Here is a 22,059-nt window from a genome sequence, read left to right on the forward strand (position 1 = left end):
AGTTGATCAGAGCGGGAGGTTTAATGTTTTGTGGCTGTAAGTGATTTAATTTAATGCAATAACACAGTTGAGTGGCATCGTTTGAGGTTGTAAGCAGATGAACACGTCTCAAGCCCCTTTCTCACATGAAACCTGTAACATAACAGATTCACATACTGAAGTGAAGCAGTGGTTTCCGTCATTCACACATAACCTCCTACACATAACATGACGGCTTCAGGGAGAGAAAAGGCACCGTCTTTAATCTCAATTCAATCAGAAGGGACGCCCAGCTACATTAAAGACAAAAACTACAATCACATATTTTAGTGTAGGTAAGCAATTTTTAATTTGACACTCCAATTCTATTGTAAGAATTCTTTGCATATGTACAGAGGAATTTCATTTGGTAACAAAGAAGGAAGATATATGAAAACTGAAAGTGAAGTAGGATATAAAAACACATATCTGAACACAAAAATAAATATGGTTACGCACCCATGGCATATAAAGGGTGTACAATACAGAAACCTGTGGCTTTACTAAGTCTCATGTGGCACAAAAAGGCTCAACATCTATGTAAACAGATTGTTTTAAGTCATCTTTCTAAATCCTGAAAAATATTCAATAAAAATATCCTATATAAGTCGACCAAACATAGATTATTATGAGTCTGGATCAGGGTGAGTGTCTGAGTTAGACTGTATATTACATGCATTAATGGGAAAATGCTTTTTGGGCTTGTGTGTGTGTTAATGAAACATGCAACAGTTCAGTATAAACGTTCGTAAATGTATTTTATAACTTCTTGTGTTTTCTGTAACCTGTGACTGTCAAACAAGACATTTAAGGAACTCCCTGATTCACTGGGTCCTGGACCAGAACCTCTTCCATGGAGGTAAGTGTTTTTCCAGCTGCTGGGCCCGTTCGGGTCCATCTACTGTGGTGCATGAGTGTGTGTGTAAAAAAGCACGAGGGAAGATCTGAGATTAACTGGAAAACATAAAAATCAAATTACCAGCGAACCCCGTGCCACCAAACAAGCATCCACACGTCTGCAGGGAGCTCTTAAACTGGAACTTCAGCCCCCCCCCCCCTCCACATCCCAGTCCACGCTTGTGAGAAACACGCTGTGCCCTCGGGCAGTGGCGCACAGGTGAGCCCTGCGTCGGCGCGTGCAGCCTGCTGCAGCCGGGGTCCACCACGTACCCAGTAACGGCGAGGAAGCGGTCACGAGCAGCGCCGGGCACGGCTTTCATTCACAGGCAAGGCTTGCTTCATAGGTGTGACATGCACAAGCTGCGCGCGCACAAACATAGGTGGTACTTCTGATCGTCAACTGGTTGAGAGGGAGAGAGAGAGCGAGGGAGAGAGCGAGAGAGAGAGAGAGAGAGAGAGAGAGAGAGGGGCAAGCAAGTGGCAACAACGCGCTGGTGAGAACAGGGAAGCAGGCGCGCGGCACGGGGACCCGCCGGAAGAAGCAGCAGCTTCGGCGCGAGCCGGACGCACACCGAGAAAACACCGGCAGCACGAGCGACACCGCGGCGGCCAGCGGGGCGGAGAGGAGGAGACGGAGGAGGAGGAGGAGGCACCAGCTGCACCGCGACTCGTTCGCCCCCTCTGCCTCCGTCGTCGCGCTCGCGCCGCGCTCCTCACACCTCGTTCTTCTCGGACCGCCGCCGCTTCCTCGTTTAAGATGGCTGACCCCAACAGCGACGGAGAGGTGCCGGAGAGCGCGCGCGGCTTCGCGCGCCAGGGAGCCCTGCGCCAGAAGAACGTGCACGAGGTGAAGAACCACAAGTTCATCGCGCGCTTCTTCAAGCAGCCCACCTTCTGCAGCCACTGCACGGACTTCATCTGGTGAGTGTGCGTCAGGGGGGAAGGACACAGGTGATTCACTTGCTGCCGCTGCCGCTGCTGCGGCGGCGGCGGCGCCTCTCATCGGCCTCCTCTTCCACACTGACAGCGTTCCCCGTTTCATTCACTGTCATTGTCAAAAACACAGCGATGCGCCATCCTCCCCCTCCTCCTCCTCCTCCCCCCTCTCCAAGTCCTCCACATTGCGACAGGCCCGGAGGGGGGGTGGTGGTGGAGGGGAGGGGGCGTTGTTGGCAGCCGCAGCGCGGTAGCTGCTGCTGCATCCCTGAAAGTGGAGGTCTGGTGGAGGAATGCAGCTGGAGAGACACAGGGCCCCACTGTTACCGCCGCTCCTGCGCGTGCGGTTGCGTAAGACCCGACGCGGCCCGACGATCAGCGGCGCGGCGGCCCGCGTACCTGTTTCCACCCCGCGCGGCCGATGGAGCAAAAATGGCCTTCTGCACTGCTTCTATTCGCCATTTGCGTTAATGGCGCGAATGTTTGTAGATTGTTGCACACAATAACGGTACCACAACATTTCTCACCTCCAGCAACTGGATTTGTGAGAATTGCACCAGTCCTAATCAAACATTTTTGAAAAGATTAAAAGCCGCCAGAACTGCCTTCCATGAATATTCAGGGGCTTTTATTCAAACACAACCTCTGTCTCAGCAGTTGTTTTGCTCATCCTCCTGCGCTGTACCGCATGCGTGCACGTGTGCAAATATGAGTGCACCTGTTGTGAGTCCCCCAAACCTCACGTGTGTGTCTTCTGTCCGCAGGGGCTTCGGGAAGCAGGGATTCCAGTGCCAAGGTAGGAGCGCGGCCTCATTCACAAATCCCGTCTCCTGCATATGGCTGTGGGTGTGCGCACGGATGTTCGCTGTCTGAAGGAGTGTTGCCGTGCGCGCGCGGGCGCACGCGCACGTGCACGTGCACGCTCCCGGCGCGTGGAGGGCCGCGGGGCCGCACGCTGTTGCCAGCGACCCGGTGTGTTGGTGCTGGCAGGCAGGTGTCAAACTCGAAGCGGGCCCTTGCCAGCAGTGTTAAATGAGAGTGAGAACAGCGCGAGGCGGCTGCGGCAGCAGAGATGTAAGAGTAGAAGAGTTGGTGGAGCGGTGAAAGCCGAGATGTCGGGGTTTTGGCCGTGGAAAGACAGAAGGAAGACGGAGCAGGAAGTTAGGTTTCTCAAGGCTTTTCTCCCCTCACGCCGAGCCCGTCATCTGACTCGAACTGTAAAACGGTGTGTGTGTGGGTTGCGGTGATGTGTAGCTGCGGGTGGGCGGCTGGTGGGTGTCTAGACACGGACGTCTGAACAAAATGGTTTCACAAACAGGCAGCGGCGTACAGTAGTGACGAGCGCCAGTCACATTTCGTGTCATCGCACTGCAGCGAAATGCTGCCGCGCTGGCGGTATCACTTCCTCGTGGTTCACAAATCCACTGCGGACGCCCACCTCCACTCGACGCGCTCCAGTCATGTGAGGAAAGACCAAAGTTCCCCAGCTCACGCTTGCTAAAGAGCCCATTGATCGGGAAGTCATTGCAAAGTTTGGGTGATTTTTTTTTTATTTTATTTATTGTGAGCACTGCAGAAGATGAGGTAGAGCAAACTCTGACTTTAGAGGTCAAAGGTCACGTAGCAGCAGCTGTTTGGCCCCAACTAACTGGGTGCAGACAGCCAAAACCAGCGCACGCTGTGTGTTCGTCTGCTCAGGCGTCTGAGTCCACGGCGCCACCAGCGAACGTCCACCGTGTCGCTAAACGAGAACTAACAGGTTTTTTCCACACAGTGTTTGCATAAATAGAAACGCCAGTATTCCTCTGCCGGACAACTAGAAATACAGTAGGAAGTGGTTCGGCCTGAGCTGAAGGAAGAGCTCAGTGGAGTTTCTCAGGTTAAACAGGGGTTTGCTTAAGTTAAGTTAAACAGGCACAAGCAGTTGGAATTAGATTTATCCCTCAATGAACTAAATCAGTTATGAAATAGTTTCACTTTAGGTTCCTGAGTTGCTTCATGTCTGTTAACTAACTGTTGCAGTGTTAAAGATGTTCTGCTTTTCGGTGTGGTTGAAGCGATTTGTGGATTTAATTCATTTATCCTATTTTATGTCATCGTGATGATCTTCAGGTGATGCACTTTGAGACGGGATCATTCAGTGCCCAGCAGTGTGTTTCCGTCCTTTTATCCTGTTTAAAATAGTAATAGATAATTAGTAGTAACAAAATCTATTACTAATAGATTCTCCTCAGACACATACAGACTTGGAAACAGCTGTTGAACAGTCACCTGATAGTCCGATAGTAGCTGTTTCTGAGCTTTTTGTCATCACAGCTGTAGCTTACAAACATAAATATATCTTCAGTCTCAATGCAGATTATAAATATTAAAAAACAAGATTCTAAATACACGTTTATTAGATGCTCTTTTCCTTAATTTGCTCACACACGAGTGAGGTCTGTTTAAACAGGGGTGTCCTCCTCAGAACTAGAGGAAGAAAGGGTGTGTACACACTCTGATCAACAGCAGCAGCCATTTGGAAGAATTTCAAACATCTGGCCTGGACTTGATCTGACATGTGGAGACTAGTGTTTCAGCAAAACTCTGTGCCTGTTGGAATACCTGTTCTACAGGTACACATTTGTTTTTCATGGGGTGATTTATTTGTGTGTGTGTGTGTGTGTGGGGGGGGGCTGACAGAAAAAAAGAGGAAGCTGCTCTCGTGTCGTTTCCTGCTAAAATGAGATTCAGACAACAGATGAAAGTTTGGAGTTGGGCAAGTTTATTTTCAGACATTTACATCAGATACGTTTAAGGGAAATTTCACAACAGCCTCTCTGATGTGCAGTCGAAGCCCGGTTGTTACTAGTGGCCTTAACGAGGGAGGAGACGCCCCGCAGCTCAGTCAGTCACGGTTTTCTGCTCACAAAGACAGAGGTGTCTTCAACATCTGCATTCGATTTGGAAGTAACCGTCTCTCTCTCGTGCGATCTCGCGTTTCAGTGCGGAGTGCCTCCAAATTGCAGGGATTAGTTGAAGTTGCGTTAATTATTGCACATCCACCTGTGAGTGACCTGAGCCGGAGCCAGTGGGCACAATTAGAACGGCCTCCTGCTCCCGTTTCAGAAATAGAACTTCCTGAACACAAGCTACACTATTTTCGTGGCCTCTGAACCACTAAAGTGCACGATTGGTTCGTCTTCTGCCAGACAGTTTCAGGTGCGTCACCAATTCCTGTGAGAGTGAATCATGAGCCAGCTCCGATTTGCATGTGGCTCCAGAAAAGCGGCTACAGTAAAACCTGTGACCCACACGGATGCACGTACATGGAAACAGGAGCAAATATATAGTATAATATAATAATAATCTAATTTGAAATCCGTCATACTGAGTTCACTGCTTTTGTAAGAACCAATAAATGTGATAAATATGTGGTTGGCTGCTGTTGTTGTTGCCTGTAGACTTTTATTCCCGCCCGCTGACTGATCAGTGGTTGAAATAGTATCTTTGCGACTGACTGTGACAGACGCAGCCACGCTTAGATATTGATTACAAGATATGTTAGTGACACCGCGGCCAAGAAATCGCATACTTAGGAGGGTTTACGGAGCAGCCTGCTCGTCACGGAGCTTCTTCACAATGAATTTTAAAGCAACGCCGGCTCTGAGAGCGGCAGATGTCGGGATGCGCTGTGACGAGGGGCGAAATGAACAAATCACTGCCAGTGACCAAAGATTAACAGTAATCTGAGTTGGGGCTCTGGTATAATTTAAAGCACATTGAATGGATTTTATATTTAGCCTATATACTTAAATTTTTATTAGTTCTACGCATAGTACAACAAATCCAGAGCTAAAGCTCAGAAATCAATGGCTGGTGTTTGGTCAACAGGCACTTCTGCTAAGTACTCAATTAATAGATTGCTTCATCTTCACGACATAGATCTTCTATCTCCTATTGATTAATCGTTACCTGTGATTTACTGAATGACAGTTGACCCGGGTCACGTCCCAGCTGCTGCGTACTGGACCCTTGACCCGCGCTCTCGTGGTTGCATCATTCCATGTGCATGCGTATTCGTACCAAAGTGTGATTTCTTGAATGCTCTCACTGTTTTTGTGGCGAAATGTGAACTTTCAGACAGCGCTCTTGAGTCTGCAGCTTCCAGCGGTTTCTGAAACTTTGTAGTGAGTTTCAGCCGATTCATCTCAATCTTTAGTGTTTTGGTTCAGAGACAGTTCTCACGGGCGTCTGCTCTTAATGCAAACCAGTGGTACCTGATAGACAGACAGGAGAGCATCAGACGCCAAGATCAAAAAAGTGTAAAAATGCAACTGTTCAGTAGAAACAGGCTTTAATTGTATTTTAATGTAGCTTTAGTTGATGCTGACAGGTGATTCTCTTCATAGTTATGGACGTATGGAAGCATGTGATGAGACCAGAGGAAGGTTTGTCTGAGAGGAGGCAGCAGAAAACATGATTCAGTAAAAACCTCGGTTCAAAAAGTGAAGTCATTGTTTGTTAGACATCGGTCATGTTGATGAGTCGGTTTTTACTGTGTTTCCCCTGTAACTGGTGGCGGCTCATCGCACTGTGTGTGGACGCAGCCACTCGGCAGCTGGAGGCGCGCGAGGCCTGAGCAGCGATGACATCGTCCGCGGATCCAAGATGGCGCGAAATCCGATTCGGTCGTAACGCCGTCCGTCAGCCGCACGGGGCGGCGAGCGTGGACTGGACTGTAGGGCTCAGCCTGGTTGCTAGGCAACAGAGCGGCGACTTCCCCGGCGGGTCAGCGGTCCGGTCTCTGAGCCGTCGGCGTGTGTTTGTGCACACGCACGCACACGCGTGTGACGGGCAGATTCACGACAACAAAGCGTTTTGAGGGACGATCGCAGCCGTCTCTGCCTTCGCCGCTGCTCCACTCCTCTGTTTCTGACACGCCGCGAACACACAAATGAATTCTCCACCCCCTCACTTTGCCTCAAACCCAGCTGTGCCCCCATCCCTTCCTGCCCACACACACACACACACGTGTGCAGTCGCACACGTTCTCGCTCTCCGTTTGACTGATTCTTCAGCACTTTCTTTTCCTCCTGCTTCCTCCTCCTGTCTGCGTTTCCCTTTCTTCTTCTGGGTTTAATTAGCATCGTGCTTTTGCAGCTGGACGGATGCAGGAGAAGCTGCAGGTCCAGGTCTACACCACATTGTGCTGCTTAACTGCAGGAAACCTGTGGAAAGCGGCGCCTGCTGCACCGGTGCCTCGTGAAACTGCAGCACGGTTCAACCAGAGCTTAGTGACACACTTGTCTTAATATAAAGTCCAGAGATGTGAACTGAATTTGTGCATATTCGAGTCATTGCGGAACTGCTCTAAATTGCAGTAAGCTTTAAACACCTGATGGATGAACCACAGTGGAGCTGCGGCAGTGAAGCGGTCTGTCAAAATTGGAAGAGTTGGAAGCTGCTTTGTCTTTTCACCAGACACGGCCCGTCTGCAGCGATGAGGCTGCGTTGTCCTTCTCATTGTCCACCGAAAAAGCACTCAAGTCCCAAACCCGACTTAAGCTGCTGTTGGTGCTGCAGAACTTCACCGTTGCTCATAAACGTTCGAGGCGCGTCGATAGGAGCTGTCGCGCATCGAACTGTTTCTTCTTCAGTTAAATAAAGGCAACAACAGCGGCTGGTGACAAATTGACACTGAAACGTGTGTGTTTGTGTGTATATTTAGAAACCGCATCACAACCAGCGTGCGGCCTCCTGAAGCAGCGCTTCCCCTTCTCTCCACCTCTTCCTCCGTCATCGCTGCAGTTGTCAGATTTAGAACAGGCTAAACTCTGAACCCCTGCGTCTCCGGCAGCGTGGGGTCCAGGTCGTGGCCTCCTCCTCTGCCTCGCTGGGCCTCGCTGGGCGTCGCTGGGCGTCGCTGAGCCTCGCTGGGCCTCGCTGAGCGTCGCTGGGCGTCGCTGGGCCTCGCTGGGCCTCGCTGGGCCTCGCTGAGCGTCGCTGGGCGTCGCTGAGCCTCGCTGGGCGTCGCTGGGCGTCGCTGGGCCTCGCTGGGCGTCGCTGGGCGTCGCTGAGCCTCGCTGAGCCTCGCTGAGCCTCGCTGAGCCTCGCTGAGCGTCGCTGAGCGCCGGCTGCAGCTGCGGCACCGGCCTCGGCGCGTCGCCGTCACTGACGGGGTAATTACAGCGTCTGCCGCGTGTTCCGTGTTCAGAGTGGGGAGCTGAGAACCATGGTGGCAGGTGTGAAGGTTTCCGAGCATGCTCTCTGGCCTCTGCTCTGCAGGAAATTCCCCCCCGTCACCGTGACAGCGACGCTATTGTTAGTGTCCGTCAGGTGGATGCAGCCTCTCGGAGACGGAAGATGCCGTCTTAGCTGAGGCCTCGGCCTGAATCGGTATTTCCCACCTGATGGTGATCGTCATGGTGACGATGGACGGGGATCAGCTGCTCTACACATGTGGCCAGCGATGATCTGATGTCAGTTCAGTTCACCTGGTTGCATTGTTTTTTTGTTTTTTTTTAATCTTCCAAAACAATCATTGGCTCATTTATTCGTGTCACTTTTGTGTCACTATTACCAACACGATCATTAGCCTGAATGCAAATAAGTAATACAAGTAAACCTGTCAAGACTCTTCTTTTAATGAACTAAGCTGTGAAACCGCAGGCGTCCATATTGTGTGTTTTAGTGTGAAACACTTGAACCCTTGTGGTTTAGAACTGTGAAATTTGTGCGAGATGGTGTTTCACAGTGCACTTGATAATTAGCATTTGGGGTTTTCAAAGTGGAACTAAAATTTAGAAGTTGTTCATACGTTTACTGAAGCATTTGTTCTGTCAAACTTTGACGGTTTACAGAGGATGATGAGGAAGATATGACGTCAGTTTGTGTTTGACTATTCAGTGGATTTTGCTTCCCCTTTTTTCCCCACAAACAACTGTAGATGTAACATCATCCAGAAAGTGGAAAGCGCTCATTCCCCCCCCCGTTCCTCGCGTCGCTGCCTTCACCGGCGGCGGCGCAGCCCCCTCCTCCTGTCTGGGTTCCACGGGCTCTGGCCTGGGCCCGGCTGCAGACCCGCTGGTTTCCAGCACGTCCCGGAGCAGGGAGCCGAAGCCTGCAATTGAATCAAGTGCAGAGGCTGCTGCCATTTGGAGCAGCTTGGGAAGTTTCTTGTTGCAGCTTTAATGGTTTGGGCCGCGATTATGAGATGCTGCACGGTGATGCGGTTACATATTAAATAATGTAACTGAAGCAATAAAACTAAATATAGATGTCGACAGCAAGGGAGGAACAAATGGGAACTGCTGAAATATGAGCAGCCTATTGTGCTATGACTAATGCCACATAATTGACATATTGATTCATCTCTTTGTTGCTATTGTGTCGCCTTTTTTGGCTCGGCAGCGTTAACACCGGCCTGTTTTTTCTGCCTCTTCTTTCTCCCCAGTGTGCTGCTTTGTGGTTCATAAGCGCTGTCATGAGTTTGTCACCTTTTCTTGTCCAGGGGCCGACAAAGGGCCCGCCTCCGACGTAAGTCAACACACACGCACACACACACACACACACACACACACACAAAGCCACACTGCTTTGATAGAATCTTTGTTTATTTTTGTGCATACAGACATTACAGTCTTTTGTGAGAATAGTAAACAATAAGCTCACTCCTCACGTGCTCAAGTTAAATATTAATGATGGCACGTGCTTGGGAGCTTTGCTGCTGAATGCTGTTTATTAATAGCAGTCCTGTGTCCTTCCTACCACACTTGTGCTTCTGTACACGCGGCGACGTCAACGTACCTGACTCTGAGCTTGAGCCGAGTTCACGCAGGCTGCGCTCTGGTTGGAGTACAGCTCCATCACACTCACACATGACAGTGAGGAGAAAGTGCTGCCTGGCTGCTCAGGTTAATGAGCCACTTCATTTCAGCACAGCTTTAATTCCTTAAACCTGAGCCTGACTCTAAACTTAAAGCCACTTAAGCCCAAACGTCTTTTTCATGACATGAGTTTCCCCACGATAACAGTAGTGCAGTAACATGTGTCCACACCACAAAGACGCACATATACGTGTCAACGTAGATTCAGTTCTAGAGGCTGATGGCTTTTATTCTGAAACTCCTCTGGCGTCCAGTGTTTTTGTTGCATCCCCAAAGCTGTTTTCTATTTTTGTACGTCCTTCAAACTCAGTCAGTGCAAGTATTTTTTTTTCTCTCAGTTTAATTCTTTGCTCTGATAAACTCACTTGTGACCATTATCTAAATTTGTGCTGCACCAATGTTACAGGTTCCTGTTCCACAAACCTTAAGTGGGAGCTGTACTTTGGTTCTGTTGTGGTTCTGCTTTGTAAGATACATATGTTTGAAACCATCAGGGGGTTCTCACCTGCATAGGTACAAAAAGAACATGTCTCCTTGTAATTTGGGTGAACCGACCCTTTAAATACCGCCTGACTGGAAGCTGAGAACACCTGACCCTGCAGTTTTTAATGTTTTAACACAGTCTAAGCACAGCACTGAGTCAGCGTGGATTAGTTTGAATTCAAGTGTCCTGTTCCCTCCTGTCTGTGTTTCCGTCTCTGCAGGATCCTCGTAGTAAACACAAGTTTAAAGTGCACACGTACTCCAGCCCCACCTTCTGCGACCACTGCGGCTCCCTCCTCTACGGTCTGATCCACCAGGGCATGAAATGTGACCGTACGTACACCAACATCTCCCTGTGTCTTTGTGTGAGCGAGAACCTGTTGCCCCATGAACACCTGTGCTTTAGAGGCCATAATCAGAACTTCTCACTTTACCAGTTTTGTATTTCAGAGGTTACATTTTCAAAGCCAAATGAAAGCACTTTTTCCAAAGCTTTGGGCTGGGTTTGGGTCACGATAAGTCTCTCCCTGAGAAACAATATACGTCACGATGAGAAGGAAATATCAGATTCGAAAAAACATCATCAATTAAATTAATAATTGGTTAATGTTTCCATTGGTCTTATCTTGCTTCACTGGAATCAGATCATTCATTCATCATTCAGTCATTTATTGCTCATAGGTTTGTTTTTTACTGCTGGTTTATACTGTTAATTAGTAACTTGATGCCTGGCTCAAAACCTAAATTGAATTCTTCATTATAAATGGCAGCAGACAGTCCCGTTCAAAAGTCAACCAGTGTCTGCCAGAGGATCAGTCCTGAGAACAGGCAGCGTGGAATGAAGCTCAGGCCGTCGTGAAGCTTTCTCTCATACAGTACTTACAGGACAGGACAGACATGAGCACTCGCCATGAGTCAGTGATGAACCCTTAGGTCGATTCAATTCAACCAAAAATAATGGTATCACCTTAATGACAAACAGTATCCTGTAACATTGTCACGTTCCTGCAGCTTCATTTAAAGCTGATCATTTGCCCGATGGTGGTCACAAAGACGGAACCGTTTGCTATTTTAATCTGTTTCTAAGAAATCAGGTGACAAATGAGTCAAGATGTGCTGTCTATCTGTTCTACTTTATTTCATGAGCACAGGTATGTGGCCTTTACAAAGCTTCCTGCTGCAAAAAGATCTAAAAAACCTACGGCCCATTTTTATTTTATTGTTATATACATTATTTTAGCTGTAGCTAGTTTTAACATTCTGCCTCTAGTAGTGAGGAGCTGAGTCTGTGTGAGGACCAGGTGAGGTGTTACTGTAGTTGTGGGCCCAAAATGGAGACATGATGACCCCAGATAATTTAATGTATTCATTTAATTACCAGCCGTTATTAAGTCGCGTTTAATGGGAGGTTTTTGCTCAGATACCTGTACAGCACAGCATCACGGCCTCAGCTTTCTCATGATTCATCAAACAAACTTTCAGACTTCAGACGTTGACTTAGTGGCTTTATTTAACTGGGTAAAACCCACTGAGGTTAGAAACAGCTTTTGCAAAGGAAACCTGACCAAAAGGTGGCATTTCAGTTTCAGACACAACAATGCAGCACGAAACACACACATTACAATAATAGAACCAGGCAACAATGTGTGAACACTTAAATAAGCCAAGAACAGAGCGGTTTACAAACACAGATGTCCATGTTAAAAAAGCTAAAAATGTGCTAGAAGCAGAGACAACAGTCACCGCAGAGCTCAGAGTGGCCTTCAATTCAATCTGCCGTGCCAAATTCATTAATTTAATTTCCGTCTGCAAACTATTTCAGGTGGCTGCAAGAGGGAAGCATGAAAGCTTTCCTTTCCCACCCCCGTCTGCACAGACAGCGGCTCTGCGCCCCGTCTGCACACAAATCAACTCTGACACTGATTGGAAAATGAATTCAAGGAAATATATTTGGAAATGTATAAACGGAATTTATATAGAACAGCACTAGAAATAAAAATATACCAGCGACTCTGAATGAGTGGCCAGAGTGGTCCACCATCATACTTTATTTCCAGGCTTTTGCTGAAAAGGTATTAGACATGTTACAGTTCCACAAAGTGTTTATTTCATTATAATGGACTTTTATGCAGCTTCTTTTTCGGGTCTCCGTCTGAAGTGAAGGTTCATTTTGGCTCATGAGCTGTGAAACGCAGTGACTAAGCTGCTTTGTTCGTCTGCCAGCTGCAGAGAAAACCTAAACACACTGTAGCGGTGCGGTTTGAAACGTTTTACTCGTACGATCCAAAACGTCAGCGTTGGAAATGCACCTGCACGCGTTTGATCCGAGTGTGTCCGTGGACGGGATGTCGCAGGGATGTTTCAGAGCAGGTTGGCGCTGCAGCGGTCTGTGCCGTGCAGAGGTGAGCTCAGCGGCGCCAAACTGGGGTCATGGGGTCAGACATCCAGAATGATCCTGGAGGAGAACCAGAATCGACGCTGGCATTTTTAATATGGACCCCCAACATTAAAATAGCTCACTTTATCTTAAGCCTCAGGATTTCTCCGTTCCCTGCTTTTAACAAAAGGTTGGTCTCTGCTGCGCTTAAACCTCAGCTTTAACCGCCATGTGTGACAACGCTGAGCTGACAAGAGTAGGAACCAGAAGAAACTGGGTGAAAGTTGTTCCATTTACATGATTTACATGAACAAATTACAATACGCTGTAAAACTAGCTTTGACTTGCAGTAGTGGAAATGCACACAATGAGGAAATATTCTGCAAATAAACTGAGTACCTAAGGATAATTTGGATGTTCAATGAAGATCTATATTTGTTGTGTTGGTACCGACAAATAACCGCCTTCCCCTGAAGCTCTAATGATCCTTCTCATCGGCACTCTCTACTTCTACTCTGACCTGGGTCCGATGGAATCCTCATTCTCTCTGACCCTCAGCTGAGCTGCTGAGACATGTCGTCTTCTGTAGCATTAAACGCGCTCTTCCTGGGGCATCCCTCCTCTGAAGGTATTAACCTTTCGATAGTAAGTGTAGCTGAGCAGGCAGATGGCAGCGTAAAGATGTATAAATGAATAATGTGTTCAGTGCCCCGGCTGACAGCTTTGGAAAATCTACCCAATGAAATGTTACAAATAGGAAACACACACAGCAGCAGATGCCGTCTAACTTGGCACCTCTGCAACACCTCCAACACCTCATCAGTGGAGGTGTTGGATGAGGTGACGTCTGGAGCAGCCTGACACCTAGTGGACGCACTGGGCAACTACATGGGCTCAAAGTCTACAATTAATTAATTCATTTTTATGCTTGATGCTATTATTAGTTCAGTGCTGTCTTAATATCCTAGTTTATGACAGACCTTTGTTCCACTTATCATTTAGGTGTAGTTGTGATCGGACTGAACTTTATAAAAAAATTATTAAAATGACACAAATTAACCAAATAAGCTTGAGTTTTCAGATATCAACATTGTGTAGAGAGTCGACACTGAGACCGAGCAGTGACCAGATCTCAAAGAAGCTTGAAAAACTAGTAGGAATGCTGGTGTCTCAAAACTACATGTAAAAAGATGAAGCAGTTGGTCTGTAATCTGAGGATGTCCAGCTAAAGGTACAGCGATAATGATGAAACATGCACAATATGGACAGACTGTGACCAGGTTGTTTTTTGTGTACATTTGTATTTAGACTGTATGATGAACATCCACAAGCGCTGCGTGGCCAACGTCCCGAGCCTGTGTGGGACAGATCACACCGAGAGGAGAGGACGCATCCATATCTCTGCCCGGATCACCGAGGACACCCTGCTTGTCACCAGTGAGTGCTCAGCCCCTCCATCCATTCCTGTTCTCCGTCGGCCCAAGACCAAAACTGGAAAGCCCATTAGCAGATCGATGGTCCAACGATTGACCCACATCCACAGTGGGACACGCGTCCACGTGCCAGGCCTCTCTCTCTCCTCCACCGCCGTGAATTGATTATAAAACAGAAGCTAAACTGTTGTTAAGTGTTGCAAAATGCATCCAGAGTTATTTAGGGCAGGCCAGAACTGGACTGAGATCAGCACTTCGCCTCCTGCTGTCCTCTGGAAAGGACTAACTGTAGACTTCAACGCCAATCTGCCAGAAAGAGTGTTTTAATTTGGAATGTTTTATTCCCATGCCACCTATTCATATCTATGTTTCCAACCCCTACAGTCAAAGAGGCTAAGAACCTGGTGCCCATGGACCCAAACGGCCTTTCAGACCCATACGTCAAGCTCAAGCTGATCCCAGATCCCAAGAGTGAGAGCAAGCAGAAGACCAAAACCATCAAATGTTGCCTGAACCCCACCTGGAACGAGTCCTTCACCTTGTGAGACCCCTCTTCTTCTTTTGTGCCACGTCGCACAACACACTTATTTTTAGAACATAAAGGTTTGATTTAAAGTGTCTCTCTCTGTTGGCCCCGTTTTCAGTCACATAAGGCCAAAACTAACTGGGGCTCATGCAAGCGACCCTGTCCTCGTTCTGTGTTCTGCTTTAGTGTCTGATAGGAAATGTACCAGCATTAACACTGCATATATGAGAAATCACAAACGTGACCTTGAAAATCGATTGTAATCCTTTGATGTTTCCTCTGAATGTCATACGCTCCTTTTTTTAGCAACCTCAAAGAAAGTGACAAGGACCGTCGTCTCTCCGTGGAAGTGTGGGACTGGGATCTGACCAGCAGGAATGACTTCATGGGGTCCCTGTCCTTTGGGATCTCAGAGCTCCAGAAACAGGGCATCGACGGATGGTACGACGGGGAACGTTCGACACAAGGGCTGTGAATGATTTAGGGCCTCGTTCCGCTGCCTTTGTCTCACGTGTTTTGCCTTTTCGGGGTTTAGGTACAAACTGCTGTCTCAGGAGGAGGGAGAATACTTCAACGTTCCCGTTCAGCCTGATGGGGAGGACGGTAACGAGGAGCTGCGACAGAGGTTGGAGGTGAGATAAGCGCACAGACACGTAATTACCAGATCACCGGCCGATGGAATCCGTGCTCGGGAGACTTATTGTGGGTTCCTTCTCTCTTCAGAGAGCGCGAGTGGGTCCAGGGAAGCCCACAGATTCCTCCTCCTCCTCCTCCTCAGTCTGCAAGTTTGACAGCAATGGCAACCAGGACCGCGTCAAGCTCTCCGACTTCAACTTCATCATGGTTCTCGGCAAAGGCAGCTTCGGCAAGGTGACGCGAGCGAACGCAGCGCTGGCCGAGCTCGGCGTCGGACGGAAGCGCCTCATTTACATGCTTGCGTCCGTTCCTTCAGGTGATGCTCGCGGAGAGGAAAGGTACCGACGAGTTGTACGCCATCAAGATCCTGAAGAAGGACGTGGTGATCCAGGACGATGATGTGGAGTGCACCATGGTGGAGAAGCGGGTTCTGGCTCTGTCTGGGAAACCACCCTTCCTCACTCAGCTGCACTCCTGCTTCCAAACAATGGTAGGGCTTCGTGATAGAGGCTGCCGACAGCCACACTGCTGCACGCACTGGACACTGACCACCTCATCTTCAATCCTTCCGTGTTCCAGGACCGACTGTACTTTGTGATGGAGTATATAAATGGAGGAGACCTGATGTACCACATCCAGCAGGTTGGAAAGTTCAAGGAGCCTCACGCTGTGTGAGTACAGACACTGAACAGTACAGACGTCGCGCTTCTTCGCGTTCTCTCCTTAGTTGTACTTTTTGGTGACAAACTGGTGTTTGTCTGTCGTAGCTTCTATGCTGCAGAGATCGCCATCGGGCTCTTCTTCCTCCACTCCAAAGGCATCGTGTATCGGTGAGTCCCTTTGACTCCAGTCTATAGATGAAACCGTGTCAGGTAACGTGTGCTAACTGTGTGTGGGTTCCTTGACAGGGATCTGAAGCTGGACAACGTGATGCTGGACGCCGAGGGCCATATAAAGATCGCCGACTTTGGCATGTGCAAAGAAAACATGTTCGACGGCGTCACCACCAAGACGTTCTGTGGAACACCTGACTACATAGCACCAGAGGTGAGTTTTGAGCCGACAGCTGTGGTTTTTTACCCGCTACCCTCAGAGTAAGACAGAGTTTCCTCTCTGCAGATCATCGCGTATCAGCCCTATGGGAAATCTGTGGACTGGTGGGCCTTTGGAGTGCTTCTCTATGAAATGCTGGCTGGACAGGTTTGTACTCTAGTGTTTGTCCTTCTACTACAACAATGGCGACAAGAAGACAAAGGGATGCTCTGCGTCATCTTTGTGCCTCTTCAGCCTCCTTTCGACGGTGAGGATGAAGATGAGCTGTTCCAGTCGATCATGGAGCATCACGTCTCTTACCCTAAATCCATGTCCAAAGAAGCTGTCGCCATCTGCAAGGGGGTGAGAGCACCTTGAAATCTGTGTAAAGTGCTTCGTTTTGAAGGACACCCATGTTTTTATGCTTTGGTATATTCATGTTGCTGTACACATGTTCAGACTCTGACATCATGTGCTTGTGATCTCAGCTGATGACCAAACACCCGGGGAAGCGTCTGGGCTGCGGTCCAGAAGGGGAGCGGGACATCAAAGAACACGCCTTCTTCCGCTACATAGACTGGGAAAAGCTGGAGAGTAAAGAGGTCCAACCACCTTTCAAACCTAAAGCTGTGAGTATACTTCACTGGTTCAGTTACCTAAGAGTTCAGTTGCATTGAGAAAGGGAGTCCGACTCTGAAGGTGAGTTCCCGATGGAGGACCAGCCTGCTCATTCCCCACACCCAGCCATCACCTGCCATTGGTCACTGCTCTGACGAATGCACTGTTGGAGTTAGCGTAGTCACCAATGATGAAGCCGAGATGTCACTTTCTCACATATGGACCAATAGAAATCCACAGTTTTTGACTGTGTGCGATTTGATTGGTTGATGCCATGTTCTAGTTGTATCTCTTTTTTCTCCGTGTTGTTTGTTCTCATTTTTTTTTCTTTACATCCCCCACCAAACTCACCCCCCATTTCTCTCTCCACCCCCTCCCCCCCTCCTCCTCTCCATGGCAGTGTGGGCGTGACGCGGAGAACTTTGATCGCTTTTTCACACGCCACCCCCCAGAGCTGACCCCCCCAGATCAGGATCTTATATCCAACCTGGACCAGGAAGAATTCCAAGGCTTCTCATTTGTTAACCCTGAGTACCCTCACACAACCCACTGACCATGCTACATATCACCGGGCCGCTATAGTTAACCCCCCATGCCTCAAAAACATGCAAGATGTTTAAAGATGTCACATCCAGGCTGCAGTCAGCAGAGGGAACTGTTCACTTTTGGGAAATAGGCTTGTTTGATTTCTTTGCCAAAGTAAGATGAACAGGCTGGTTCGTCCAGTGTTTGGTCTGGAGCAAGAGTCAGGGGCGATTGTTAGCTTAGCATAAAGCCTGCGAGGAGCCAAGACCCCTCACACAGTAGGTTCTCCTATCTGACTAAAAGAAATGAACACTGCATATTTCCCCAAATGCTCAAATATTCCTTTATTAAGACTTGGATAAAACAGCAAAGAGGTGCTCAAATGCTAGGAATTGGAAGAGACGCTCAGATATCCACGTTCTGTTTCCAGAGACGCCACTGTCCTCAGTTTACTGTGATTTAGCATGTTCCACTGCTGCTGCAGACACGTTCACTCCCGAACCTGCTCTGTCTGTGTCGAACACCTTGTGACTGTAAATTGACTTTAACGACCTATCAGTAATATTGATGAGTGTACTATGATCACATATTGGTAATATTCATACAGTGTAAGTGAAAACTGACCAACTGCTTTGCTATAATTGTTTGAGTACTAATCAGTTTTCTAATGTTGACTTTACTTTTGTCTATAGGACCAAATACTTTATGTTCAGTCAGTGTTGTGGTGAGCTTTTCGGAACACTTTTGAAATTTTAACCAGTCAGAGTAGAGACGTCTTTAAACATGCAGTCTGCGTCGAGTTAGTGATTTTTGATTGACAGCTCTTCATTTTTCTCACGTTTCTCCACATGACACTGTGTTTTTAATGACGGGGGCGTGTCTCATACTATCTCTGGAACACTTCACATATGACAGAGCCCTGTAGAAGCCTCGTGAAGCTGGTAGTGTAACTTAGGCAAACAGGTCCAGGATGTCCAAAAGTGCCAATACAGTAAATCCAGTAAACTATTGTCCTGAATAACTGTGATGAAGGGCAGCCATCCTGTGCCATGTTACAATACATGTATGATTACTAGATTATAGCTTATTTGTTCACAAATAAAACACCCATGGAAATGAGATGTAAGGCAGGTTGTATTATTCTTTTGTTACTGTGTTATGATGCAGGGTAGTAACAATGTGTCAAATGTTCGTTGAGCTTGTATCAAAAAGGAAGAAGGCGGCGTCAGAGATTAGTTTCTGTTACTGTTTCCTGAAGGTTGTGAGTCTGCCAGGCGGCAAAAAGCTAGCGCTCATTGTGACGGTTGTAACAGTGACGAATCAGCAATGGCAAAAACATATATATCGAATTCTTTATCACAGAGATATTTAGATAACTTTTTTGGATGAGAGGTTTTGTGGATGTGTAACTGTCCTGTATGACTGGAAGCTGATAATATACTCACTGGTGCCTACCAGACTACTACTGCTGCGTCCGACTTGTTACTGCTGATGCCCATGTACTGACACTTGAAGCTGTTTAACATTGATCAGGTTGACAACGGAGATCAATCAAAGTAGCTAAATGATCATAACATCTGGAAACATGACCACTAGAAACGTTTCTTAGACATTTGTGCTAATAATCACCTTCACCAGCAGCAACTTCTCCCACAACTCATTCAGTTCACCTTGTTTTCCACCAGATTGCAGTATTGCAAGTCAAATGTTGGTACAGTAGCTTAGACATAGATAAAATAACAAGTTCAAGTCCCGAAAGCTGCTGAATTAAACATTTGTTCATTTTTCATATATGCATTTAAAGTTGCCAAACACAAATATCACCAGTTTCTGTTCATGTTACTCTACATTCTGCCTATAAAAGCTGTATTGAGCCAAAGTGTTTCCCACTAAACACACACAACAAACACAAAGACAGGCTGAATAAGTGATGAGTTCGTGGACCAGCTTCCAGCCTCCTATTTTCAGCTGGAAGCCCTGTGATGAGACTCAGGAGGAGGTAGGAAACCGACAGCTTTGTGTGTGACGTGTGTGTGTGATTCGTGTGTCTTTCCTCGGGCTCACTGCTTCACTTCCTGTGTGTGAAATCCCTTCTGGTTGTGGTTTGGTCTACAGCTGGGTCCTTTTGTACTGGAACGTTTCTTTCTGCATCTGTTTCTGGTGGGTTCATGTCTCTTGATTTTGTCTCTGGGTTTGTTGCGGGATGTGTTTGCTTTCTGTCGACTTGCTTCCTCAGTCCTGTTATGGTGCGTGTGTGTGTGTGTGTGTGTGTGTGTGTGTGTTGCTGAATCTTAACTTCCTGTGGTGGCACCATGTTCACTTTAGCAGAGGTGTGGACTACTAATAAGCTAAAAGCTTCAGGAGGTGTAGTGAAGTGAGGAATATGGGTACGAAAATGGGTAAGAGAGTACATAATCATCCCCGCCTCTTTTTAAGATGCTTGATCATAGTGAAGCTGTTGTGTGCAACTAACTATTTAATTGTCAACACAGATTTATGTCTTTTAAAATATATTGTTTAGAGTAAATAAAAGCTGTTACGTAAAACAATCGTAACGTTTCCCCCAAAAAAGTGCAAAGTTTGACATTTACTAAAATCAACACAGAAATATTTGAGATGTCTGTTCATATTAATGTTCTGCCAGTCATCCGTTTTCAGCTGTACCTGTAGGTAAAATTCAGTATTAAAACATCAACTTTAAAGGTGGAAATTTTGGCTTGAATGATTTATTTTCCACTCCGGGGACAGAAATTAAAGCTGGGCCTTCCGTATTTATTTAATGTGGTTGTTATTGGAAGGAAACTACGCTGAGTGAGTTTATTCTTGAAAGTCTGAGCGCGTGAGTCCCACCTCTGCAGATTCTTCTCCTTCACCTGTTCTATGCTTCATGTTTGTGCTGCTTTGAGACAGTCGCTCTCTTTGCTTGTCGTTGACCTCGTTATTGCTGACCTTCCTTTTAATCGCTCCGTACTCTTCAACTTTTCCCTCTCTAATTCTTTCCTCTCTCTTTGCTTTATTTTTCCTATATTTCCGTCCTTGTGCCAGAAATCTCGACGCGACGTTGCCAACTTCGACAAGGAGTTCACCAAGATGGCGGTGGACCTGACGCCCACGGACAAGCTGTTCATCATGAACCTGGACCAGAATGAGTTTCAAGGCTTCTCCTACACTAACCCTGAATATATTATCCAAGTCTGAGAAGTTCCTGCCTGAAGGCTTCACTCCAGCACATCCAGCTCATCCATTGCATTCGAGAGTCGTCCTGCATCTTGTTTGCACCATCTGGACTCACACAGCAGAACCCAGCCCACACCAGCACCTGAAGCGGACAGTAATCTGCTCATAAGCACCACACTTTAGGCGCATTCCCATCCACAGACTCACTCAGCAGAACAGAGGGCAAGCTGCAGATTGCTCCCGCTGCTGGTGGGTCAGAGTCGGACCGTGTGACCACGTCCAGAAAACCCCGGTTTGTGTGTGGCCTCCAGAAGCACCCCCCACGGAGAGGAGGCCAGCGTGGCCCATCCACAGTGTAGCTGTGTATTAGTGCTCTATTGATTGACAACAGTGTGTGTTTGTTTACTTGATTTCCTTCGCCTCGGCCTGTAAAAGTCGCATCATGAACATTCCACGATCGATATGTGTCATGTCGTCATGTATGTGCTCTCACACACGCTCGCGTTAGGCTCGGGGGGCGTATCTGTTTCGAATGGCAAATGTCCTCATTTATAACCTCATGTCCAAGTTAGCCCTGAACTTAGTCTTAAGCACGTCTCGTCTTCCAAACTGATGCAAAAAAAAAAATCTAACAAAAAGTAATAAAAAAATGAGACCCGCCCCTAAATGCCTGTTGGGCAGCAATATCTCCACACGCGTCTCTACTCTTATCTCTCTTTTCACTAGGGCACTGTGTTCGCAGTGGGTTAGTGCTGTGTAGGCCTATACAGTCTTTGTGGTGCAGCTCCTCTATGCATGCCATGTTTGTTGGTACAGTAGCTCTTTAAGGTTTGCTGTTGACATCACACAGGAGAAAGCTCCTCACGGTGTCTCGAACTGATACATGCAGGTCTGATAAACATTCAGGCTGAACTCGAGTCGGTTTCACAAAGACTGTGTCTGTGATACGAACCTGTAAAGTAGATGTAATAATTCTGTATGACCGTGCTTCAGTATTTGTGTAAATAGGAACGGGATGTAGTGCTACTCTGCTGTTCCTCACATCACATCTCCCTCTGCTCCTCGTCAGCCTCCTCCTTTTAATCCTGTTCCTCTTTCCTTTAATCGTCACTGAACTGGGCCCTTCTCTTTCTTTCTGCACATCCACGCTGGCACGTCGGGAGGGATCACGACCCGGAGGACGAGGGCAAAATTAAGCGTTTACTATGCAAAAGGCAGGAGAAGAAGAGGAGAGGAGGGCAACTTTTATAAAGCAACCTGAGGAAATGGACATTCAGTGTGTGTTGCATGCGCCGCGTTTACCTGCGCATGAGAGACACCTACAGGAAGGTTACATTCATGTGCATTAAAATGATCTATCATGATACCATTTCAGAAACACTGGCTCCTGTCTTTTAGTTTTACTGGGCTGTACATTTAGATCCTTACTGACATTTCGCTGTAACAACAATTTGATTAAAGGTCTAGTGGTCAAAGAGAAGCTAATTGATTTTCATTCAGGAAAAAAAAGTCCTTGTGGGACAATTGTGC

At 47.4% G+C, this 22,059-nt stretch overlaps 1 protein-coding gene across 3 annotated transcripts; it reads left to right on the forward strand.

Annotated features, from left to right (window-relative positions):
- Positions 1-1,442: 1,442 nt before the first annotated feature.
- LOC114852795 (protein kinase C beta type-like) lies at positions 1,443-21,907 on the forward strand. 3 transcript variants are annotated; one of them, XM_029145450.3, is made up of 17 exons: positions 1,443-1,839; positions 2,619-2,650; positions 9,290-9,372; positions 10,427-10,538; positions 13,891-14,019; positions 14,400-14,556; positions 14,848-14,982; positions 15,077-15,173; positions 15,265-15,411; positions 15,494-15,667; positions 15,757-15,848; positions 15,945-16,007; positions 16,086-16,224; positions 16,297-16,377; positions 16,465-16,572; positions 16,698-16,838; positions 20,398-21,907. In XM_029145450.3, exons 1-17 carry the CDS (start codon positions 1,676-1,678, stop codon positions 20,548-20,550), a joined length of 2,007 nt encoding a protein of 668 aa, XP_029001283.1. In that variant the 5' UTR covers positions 1,443-1,675; the 3' UTR covers positions 20,551-21,907. The 3 variants fall into 3 exon arrangements, with proteins under 3 accessions (XP_029001283.1, XP_029001275.1, XP_029001292.1); XM_029145442.3 differs by lacking the exon at positions 20,398-21,907 and adding an exon at positions 17,228-18,817; XM_029145459.3 differs by lacking the exons at positions 1,443-1,839; positions 2,619-2,650; positions 9,290-9,372; positions 10,427-10,538; positions 20,398-21,907 and adding exons at positions 12,074-13,813; positions 17,228-18,817.
- The last annotated feature ends 152 nt before the right edge of the window (positions 21,908-22,059 follow it).

The sequence above is a fragment of the Betta splendens genome, chromosome 1 (genome assembly GCF_900634795.4).
Source record: "Betta splendens chromosome 1, fBetSpl5.4, whole genome shotgun sequence".
Taxonomy (NCBI): Eukaryota; Metazoa; Chordata; class Actinopteri; order Anabantiformes; family Osphronemidae; genus Betta; species Betta splendens.

Excerpts from the sequence above, each read along its gene's own strand:
- LOC114852795 (XM_029145450.3), top strand. The coding sequence starts at position 1,676 with ATGGCTGACCCCAACAGCGACGGAGAGGTGCCGGAGAGCGCGCGCGGC. Across the intron at positions 14,020-14,399 it reads GGACACCCTGCTTGTCACCA|TCAAAGAGGCTAAGAACCTG; the intron begins GTGAGTGCTCAG and ends CAACCCCTACAG. Across the intron at positions 15,412-15,493 it reads GCAAAGGCAGCTTCGGCAAG|GTGATGCTCGCGGAGAGGAA; the intron begins GTGACGCGAGCG and ends CCGTTCCTTCAG.